Source organism: Leuciscus leuciscus (genome assembly GCF_965113295.1).
Source record: "Leuciscus leuciscus genome assembly, chromosome: 20".
Classification (NCBI taxonomy): domain Eukaryota; kingdom Metazoa; phylum Chordata; class Actinopteri; order Cypriniformes; family Leuciscidae; genus Leuciscus; species Leuciscus leuciscus.
Genome location: NC_138744.1, coordinates 18,555,196 through 18,564,234, shown reverse-complemented (window position 1 = coordinate 18,564,234; position 9,039 = coordinate 18,555,196). Strand labels below are relative to the sequence as shown.

The 9,039-nt window shown below is 33.5% G+C and overlaps 1 protein-coding gene across 5 annotated transcripts; it reads left to right on the top strand.

Annotated features, from left to right (window-relative positions):
• The first annotated feature begins 18 nt into the window (after positions 1-18).
• On the top strand, positions 19-8,992 carry LOC309483310 (roundabout homolog 2-like). 5 transcript variants are annotated; one of them, XM_082149078.1, is made up of 11 exons: positions 227-568; positions 1,653-1,702; positions 1,844-2,005; positions 2,093-2,224; positions 2,344-2,565; positions 2,652-2,899; positions 3,258-3,360; positions 3,615-3,796; positions 3,872-3,939; positions 4,154-4,183; positions 8,635-8,771. In XM_082149078.1, exons 2-10 carry the CDS (start codon positions 1,666-1,668, stop codon positions 4,179-4,181), a joined length of 1,182 nt encoding a protein of 393 aa, XP_082005204.1. In that variant the 5' UTR covers positions 227-568; positions 1,653-1,665; the 3' UTR covers positions 4,182-4,183; positions 8,635-8,771. The 5 variants fall into 5 exon arrangements, with proteins under 5 accessions (XP_082005201.1, XP_082005204.1, XP_082005203.1 ...); XM_082149075.1 differs by lacking the exons at positions 227-568; positions 4,154-4,183 and adding an exon at positions 19-145 and having other exon boundaries at positions 8,635-8,992; XM_082149077.1 differs by lacking the exon at positions 4,154-4,183 and having other exon boundaries at positions 231-568; positions 3,663-3,796; positions 8,635-8,992.
• The last annotated feature ends 47 nt before the right edge of the window (positions 8,993-9,039 follow it).

The following is a 9,039-nucleotide window of genomic DNA, read 5'->3' as shown; positions in this document are numbered from 1 at the left end:
AGGAACAAACTGAAAGTGCAAAGATGCAATGAATTAAACATATGAATTAAATGTGAAATCGACACGAATGACTTTTAATTAAGCATATCTGGTTAACAATGGAAAGTTAAAGCGTCGTTTGTCTTAATGCTGTTAAGCTTTGACGGTAAGTAAATTACAAAGCTCTTTGAATCTTAAGTGAATCTACACAGCCTATCACATTTGAAAGCGTTTGTCTGTAATAAATGTCAATACTGAGAATCTGAGATCAAGCTATTTAGGCCTGTTGATTTAGGTGTAAAATACTAATATCGATTAATGTTGAACGTTTTAACCGTAATTCTCAAATCTATCAAGGATTTCCCACTGCGAATTACATGTGAGAGGCGTTTTCTGCCCTACATTGGTTTCTGCTCTCCAAAAACACTTCTTTTTTTTCTTTCTTCCGCTGTCTTAGCTCATTTGAGATTCTGGTGCAGGTTAAGGGTTTCGTATCGGCTGGTTTCTCACACGCGCTGGTTTTTGCCAGTTGGACTAAAGGCAATTTTTTTGTTGTTGAAACTAACAAAGCAGAAAACGGCATTCAAACGTGAGTATAAACAGCAGAGCTTTCAACTATGAAATCTATTATCTAACTTGTCTTTCATACGCGAAGGGTTTTAAATAAAAAGCGTGAAAAAACCCCCACAAATAAGTGATGCAAATGAATGATGTTTTTTTAAAAGATAAATCTGTCTTCAATTCCTAGGTAGGTGAGATACAGATATATTATTTTAGAACCAAAAGAGGATAATATTTCTTTAACACTCGATCATGATGCTCTTTTATATATATTTATATATATATTTTAATTGTTTTAATATAGGCTAGCCTATATATTTTTTGTTTTCTTTTCGTTAACTTTAATGATTTTTAAATATAGGCCTATCGTCATATATAAGGACCGACGTGCACTAATAATAAATGTAATTTAAAAAGTAAAAAACAAATGTATATAATTGCTTATTTTAAGAATTGAAAAGTAAACGAAATAAACGATTACAAGATTATAACGAAAGCACAGTATTTTGCAGGATTTATGAAAATGTTTCAGCTTGTCATAGGCTAATAACCTTGATAAAAAACACAAATCTGTAATAAAAACAGCAGATTGAAATAGAAATGCTTATTTGCACCACAAACACTGTAAGGGAAATGTATATTACTATGCATTGAAGATACAACATAAAGCTTTGATTTAAAAAAAAAATTTTTAAGTAGGCTACAATAAACATTTTTATTCATTTTCTACCAATGTTTGTGTACGATTTGGAGGCATCATATAGGCTATTTTGCTGGTGATAACTTGTTTAGCTTAATAGTAGTACAATTGTCTTGGATATTTATCTCAAATTATTCAAATTTAATTTTAATCATTTAAATTAGGACTATATTTACAGAGAAAAAATATTTTAGGCTATGAGAATGAAACAAAATTACCGAAAGCAGTTGCACTTGTGGCTTATAGCCACATATGTTGATTTCCTGTTTGCCCCTTTTTTTTCTTGGTTGTTAAAGCATGGGCCTCTTATATACGAAAAAAGATTATCAGATAGGATTTTCTCATGGAAAAGAAACGGCAGGCTTTTGATTTGAAAAGAAGCTTTACATTTCATTCAATATATTTTTTTTAGAAAAAGGAACAGAATGTCAACTTGCAAGATCCTCTTTTTTCTCCTTCTTGGTGAGCATAAATAAACTCATAAAGTGCATTGTAATATTCTGAAGTACCTTTTGTTTATTTAAACAGTCTATATATAATACTCTGCCTGCACAGCTTTGCTCTCTTTAACCCTCCCTTATTCTCCAACATTCTCTCCTTCAGCACTGTGTACATTGTGTGGGAAATGTGATGTGTTATATCAGAAAGTCGGGGGTGAGATTTCCATGAATTGTGGAGCCCTACCTCCGAACAGTGATGTAGAATGGAAATTGAACGACACTAAAATTTTTACCATTAAGGGCAAATCTGGACAAAGAATGATGGGTATCAGTTTCTTCTCCTTTTTATACAAAAATGATTGAATATGAAGTATTGCGAGGAGTCACACTATAATTGATTTTATTTTTAAAGGTAATTCCCATATTAAGGATAAAGCAAGGGTAACTGACGGAACTTTGAAGGTTCCCAAACTGGAGACAAAAGACTATGGAGATTATACCTGCGTTCAGACAGGGAAACGATACACTCTGCGTGTTGTATCAGGTGAGAGATGACAGCAGTGGCGATAAACTAGAGTTGGCTTTTTTATGTATGTATTTATTTGTTTATTATTTTTAGTATGATTGTATTTTTCATATTTGCTCCCTTTTTCTCTCTCTCAGTCTTTGCTAAACCAGCAATGGTGGTGCAGTCCAGTGAAGCAGAGCTGCGCTGTGACATTACAGGAGACCCGAAGGCTGAAGTAAAGTGGCTGAATCCCTCTAATGTTGAAACAAATCTGAAAAACCAAGTGATTCAGCTGAAGCCTGTGACTTCAAACCATAATGGCCAGTGGACATGTCAGGTCAAGGATTTGAAGATCAGTTTACAATTGACTGTTACCGGTTGGTGTCCCTAATAGTTAATAAAATTTATATTATTATAATATTTCACATTTCATGCTATAAATGACATTTGTCTGGGTCTCCAGCAGGTCTCCAGACCAAAGCTGTTGAAGTTGCTGAGGGGGGCAAAGTAGTGCTGCCCTGTTCTCTTCCTCAGAGTGTATCTCAACGTGTTGTGGGTGGGAAGTGGAAGGCTGACCACCTCCCTGCAGACTCTTTCCCAACCCTGATGAACTCAGGAAGCAAAGGCTTACACTGGAATGGCGTGAATTCAACAAAAGTCACATTTACTAGTGGACAACTCAGCACAAACTATGATGTCACATTGATAAATGTGAATACCTTACACTGATCTTGCTTTGAATAAACTATACATAACATTATCATGCTACACTCTTAAAAAATTAAGGTTCCAAAGTTAAAAAAAAAAAAAAAAAAATTGTATAGTATATTAGTATAATTAGAATAATTTATTTGTATAATTTGGGTTCCACAAATAACCTTTAAGTGAGGAGTTCTGAAAAAAAAAATGTGTGTGTGTGAATAATTGTATAAAATGCATAATCTAAAGAGCCTTTAGTGCAATGAAAAAGTTCCATTGATGTTTAAGATTCTTAATGGAACCATAGATCATGCCATTAAAAAACCTTTATTTTAAGAGTTGACAGTCATTTCCTCTCTTATTCTCTCAGGCGCAGCCTGGTGATGAAGGGGTCTATGTGTGTACAGTGAAGTTTGATGGAGAAGTAGAGCTAACTGCAAAGACGAATTTGACGGTTGTGGCCAAACCTTCAGGTGAAACAAATCTATATTTCACAACTTTACAAAATCAGTCTTGTATGCACTTTATATACCAGAACCGCATCAGTTATAGTTATTGGCCAAATTGATTATCAGCTTATAGGTATCAGCCAGAATTTTTATATCGCTGCATTCCTACAGGAATGAATATAATTTCACAATAGAAAGGATGCACTTTATGTGTGTTGTGCACTAAGCAAAATCCTAGATCAACAGCTCAGTCTTAGTTTATAATGATCATTGAACAGGTGGAAGTGAACAGGAAGTCACTAAAGTGAGAGGAAAAAAACCTGCAGGTGGGGGACCATGGAGCAAGGACATGTATGGCTTAAAGCTGTGGGTCTGGATTGCCATAGGAGCCAGTGCTGTGGTTCTGATCGGACTTGTCGTTGTGGTTGTTTTCGTCCAGCGAAGGAACAAACGAATGAAGGTGAGAGGAAGAAAGCCAGCAAGCAAGCAAGAAAGGAAGTGGCTCATTTAATGTTTGTTTTTTTCTTTTATCTAGAAGAGAGTGAAAGCGCTGAGATCCATGCGGCAGCCTCTTACAGCCAAAGACTACTGTCAATGCAACAGGTACCTCCTCTTCCTTTACTACAGTGATACTTGTATTACTCACAGTCAGGCTTACTGAGCGTTTGTATGGTCTTTATGTTGCTTTAAAGGGATAGTTCACCTTAAAATAAAAAAAATGTACACAAAAAGATATTTTGAAAAATGAGTCAGTTTTTTGTCAATAAAAGTCAACGGGGTTCTAAGTATCTTCAAAATATCTGCTATCGTTCTACAGGAGAAAGAAAAGGTTTGGAATGACATGAGGGTGAGTCAGTGATAACAAAATGTTCATTTTTGGATGAACTTATCCCTTTTTCTAATGCTGCCATTTTGTTATATATTCTCTTAAAATTAATTCAATTTTACATTGTTATTTTTAATTTATCAGTTGATATTTCTTATTTAATGGTTTCTGCTCATTTCCCTATTGTTACATTTAGATTACCATTGCCTTTTTCATAATGTTCATAATTATGTCTAAATTCACTTTTCACAATTTATTTGAATATTTTAAATGTAAAATATTTTAACTTATTTGGACAAAATAGTGTAGAATAGTGTAGTAGAATTTAAATAATCTTCCATTTATCTGTTATACGAAACAAATATAATTTTTTATATCCATGTATCCCTATTGTTTATACCAAGGTTATTTTAAGGTTGGTCAAAAAACATTTTCGGAAAATTAAATAAAATAGAAAATTTCAACAAAAATGAAAAACTAAAACTAAACTAAACTAACAACAGTTACTGAAAATAAAATAATAATTAGCAAAAATAAATAATAGTTAATAATAAGCTCTCATCTTGTTCCGGAAAATCACTTTTTTTCTATTTCATTGAGCTACTATGGCAAGCCGTTTCAACATTTAACCCTTAAAACCTAGTATCTATTTTCATGCTACTAGTACTTATTTTTTAGGTACTAGTACCTTTATAAAGATACTAGTTACTTATTCATTAGATACTAGTTCTAATTTATTAGATACTAGTACTTATTCCAATAGTGTCTAGTATTTAATTAACTTGTTAAGAAACAATATAACTAGTGTTTATTTTTTAGTTACATTTTAGATCAAAGATATCCTTACCTTAATAGATACTAGGACTATTTAAATAATCAGTGTGCAAATAATATGTTGAATATTAATGAACCAACAACATGTCAAAGAGAGATGACACAGGAAATGGACTGAATTGAAAAAGGACGTTTTTATAATAACAATATGATAATAGCCTACCTTTTTAATGGTATTAGAGTAAAAAAAAATATAATAAGCATATGTAATATAGTGCATATATACTCTTATTTTGACATGACTCGCATTCTCAGTTTGATTAATATTAGATTTGTATTTTATTTAATATTATTATTATTTAATATTATATCCGTTTTTGGATCTACTTAAAGGACAAGTTCGGTATTTTACACTTAAAGCCCTGTTTTCAGATAGTTTCTGATGAAATACAATGGTTAAGATTGAAATTTGGACAAATGCTGCTGTCCCGAGAATTTTTGTTTTTTGTGGTAGCACCCCCCACCTATACAACGGTTGCATAGGTGCACTGGAAAAATCGTTCGTTTACAAAGACGTGAAACTCACCGAGTGGTCAGGGGTGTTCACTGATATGCTCACACAAAAATCGCTGCAAAAGATGCTTTCAAACAGGTGTTTTACCATTCGTTGTAAAACTGTGGACCTATTTTTCCAAACGCCTCACACCCGTACATTCTTCCGTTGAGAGCTTGAATAATAGACTCTACAGCCCAGTTGGTGGTGATAATGCACCTTTGCCAATTGCAAGCAAACCACGAGCATTTCATTGAATACACAGAAGAAGCAGAAGAAGAAGCGGCGGAGTAATACCGTAAAGGTGCTGCGGTCTCACAGCACGTCCTATACAAGTCAATGGAGTTGGACAAAAACTACGATAAAACCTGTTGGAAAGCATCTTTTGAAGCGATTTTTGTGTGAGCATATCAGTGAACACCCCTGACCACTCGGTGAGTTTCACGTCTTTGTAAACGAAAGTTTAATGCGTTTTAGGAAGGATTATTCCAGTGCACCTATGCAACCATTGTGGAGGTGGGGAGGGGGGTGCACCACAGAAACCGAAAATTCTCGGGCCAGCAGCATTTGTCCAAATTTCAATCTTAACCATTGTATTTCATCAGAAACGATCTGAAAACAGGGCTTTAAGTGTAAAATACCGAACTTGTCCTTTAACTGTTGTTTGGATTTTATTATTGTCAGTTAAGTCTTTATTATGGCCTGCTGTTCATTCAAACCAATAAATGTCATATCAAACACATCTTTTATCGCGTTCATGCTAACCAATTAGCTAGATAAACCAACAAAGCCAGTAACAATGTTCTATAGCCTTAGTTTAGCCTGCATTACCATATGAACTCTGATGTTCATATGGTAATGCAGGTTTGAGAGGTGGCGCCCCGCCAAATCACGACTTGCTTTACCGCACAACGTCACATACTTCAACAACATATGAAGCAGCCTCTATTCAGACGTGCTCTATTCAGACGTGAATCATGGCAGAGTCGATGAAGAAAGCGCGGTCGGAAGAGTCAAGGAAAAGAAAACAAGAAACGTACTTACGACAGTAACGTTAAATACAAGTACTCCACAGCGACTCTAGGGGTCGCTGTTTGACAAAAACGGTAACTGCATAGTATGCCTTTAATATTTTCTTATTAGTTCCTTAAAGCAACACTATGTAAAAAAATGTTACCTTAAAATAATGTTTCCAAAATCGTTTCAGTGGTTCATCAAGTCGTAACAGGGTGAAAGCCACTTATGCCTCCGCCTTTTCGGTCTGCATTTCTGTAGTTCTAATGAGACATAAGAAAACTACAAATTTGACTTGCTTTACGGCAAGCGTTACAATAGTCATTATTTTGTTTTTCTTCGTTTCTGATGTCGCAATACATCATATACTTTCATAAAATCATGCATCATACTCTACCTTGTCTGTGGACATTGTTCATTCCAAAGCCAGTGTTGGATAAACAGTGGGGGTGCGTGTGACAGTAGGCTGTGGTAGGCTAAATGATTTATGACATCGGTAATGGACAATTCCGCTTCCAACCTGTAGGGGGACCGCATAGGAAAAGTTCTATAGTGTTGCTTTAAGAGATATAGTGTTGCTTGAAGATATCTGCAAATTAGATACTAGTAGCTATTCTGTTTTGATATAATCTATTAATTTATGACAAGTAATTATTCCAATTTTGACTCTACTAGTAAGTATTCGTTCGTTAGATACTAGTACTTATTTATTAAATGCTATTATTTTTCATTAGATACTAGTACCTATTTTATAGATACTAGTAGTTATTCATTAGGTACTAGTACTTATTTATTAGACACTAGTATCTTTTGTAATTGTTACTAGAAAAATCTTTCTAGTAAAATAAAAAAATCTTATTAGTAACATTAAGACCCTAAGTAACCCTAAGAAGCAGACATGGCAAAATAAGTATATCCATCATGACTAGACTTCTTGTAAATACAGCTGTACCCTAATTCCAGGTAAGATAACCATCTCATGTGAAACTAAACAAGTTACCACACATATTAGACAAGAGACCACCCTAAGCAGAAAACGGAAAAAACAAATAGCATGTCTAGCCCAGAAATAGACGTACATTGGTCAGAGAAGAGGTAGGCCTAAATGTCTGGTCTGAATAGAACATTTGAATATGAGTATAACTATGAGTATATGATTTTAAACAATGCAATAGACAAAAAGCATACTTAAAATCAATACAAGAATAATGTTTGAAAGGATTAATCATATAAATAACCTTAAAGATAATAATCATATGCTTATTTTTTTCTTTTTCTTATACGCCCCGTTTAACAAGATTTCATTTTTAATGAGAATGAATGAATAATTTTTTCTTTTTAGTTGCATTTGTTTGGTTCTTTGTTCATCCACAAACAATTATTCAATTTTTATTATTAAGAGGTTTTCACAAGAGTTAACTATAAACTGCAAACATTAAACTTTGCTGAATTTAAATGTCTTTAACTGGAAGTGTTCTGTTAACTCTGCTAAACTATAATTACTAAAACTAAAACTGAAACTAAATATATAAAAACTAAATAGAAATGTGTTCACAAAATAAAAATAACAAAACCATTAATGGAACTAACTAAAACTAAACTGAAATTTATAGGAAATTTGAAAATGATATTAAAATAAAAACTAATTAAAAATGCAAAACTATAATAACCTTGGTTTACACCACATCGTAGTTGCTGGTATAATGTCAAAATGAGTAAATGCAGGGATGTTATATTCAGTGTTTGGGAAAGCTACCTTTAAAATCAATGCTTTAAAGTATTGCATTACTTGTTAAAAAATAACTAATTACGTTACTTTTTATAGAAAGTAATGCATAAAGTTACATTTGCATTGCTTTTTGTCACCTGGGGTTGCTTGCTTGTTTGTTTTTTAATAACAAAGTAATTCCTTACTTTACTAGTTACTTGAAAAAAGTAATCTGATTATTTAACTCTCATTACTTGTAATGCATTACCCCCAACACTGGTTATATTTACACAGTTACACATTTGATTAGTAATATTTCCTTATTCGTAGTTAATAATTCATATCATTTTAAAGCATAAATGAACGCAGTGGTAAAGCAATACTACAGTATTACAGATTTTCACAGCATTTGTTTGTTTGTAGAGCTGAGACCGAGGTGGAGTTGGGACAGCAAGAGAGGCCGCTTCCAGTGCCCAGGAAACAGCGCAACCCGCGTACACATCCAGCAGGCCCAAACCATACATTCGACAAGAGCCAAGAGCAAGACTACTGAGGAAAAAATAAATAAATCGTGCCACGCTGGGCCTGTGCTTTTAAATGTGCTTCTTGCTTAATGATGCCAACAATGCAAATGAATGAATATGCCATGATTACTGTACTTTTAAATCAAAACGTGTATTTTGCAGAATATATAATATAAATGTTTCAACAACTGTACTTTTTGAATGACAAGAATGTTGCAGTTTTTCTTTCAAAAAATAAATTTTGTATATCCTTTTAACATGCTTCTACTGAACATGTGTGGGTTTCCCTCTCTCTCTCTGTGTG

Excerpts from the sequence above, each read along its gene's own strand:
- LOC309483310 (XM_082149075.1), top strand. The coding sequence starts at position 1,666 with ATGTCAACTTGCAAGATCCTCTTTTTTCTCCTTCTTG. Across the intron at positions 2,225-2,343 it reads CACTCTGCGTGTTGTATCAG|TCTTTGCTAAACCAGCAATG; the intron begins GTGAGAGATGAC and ends TCTCTCTCTCAG. Across the intron at positions 2,900-3,257 it reads ATGATGTCACATTGATAAAT|GCGCAGCCTGGTGATGAAGG; the intron begins GTGAATACCTTA and ends TTATTCTCTCAG.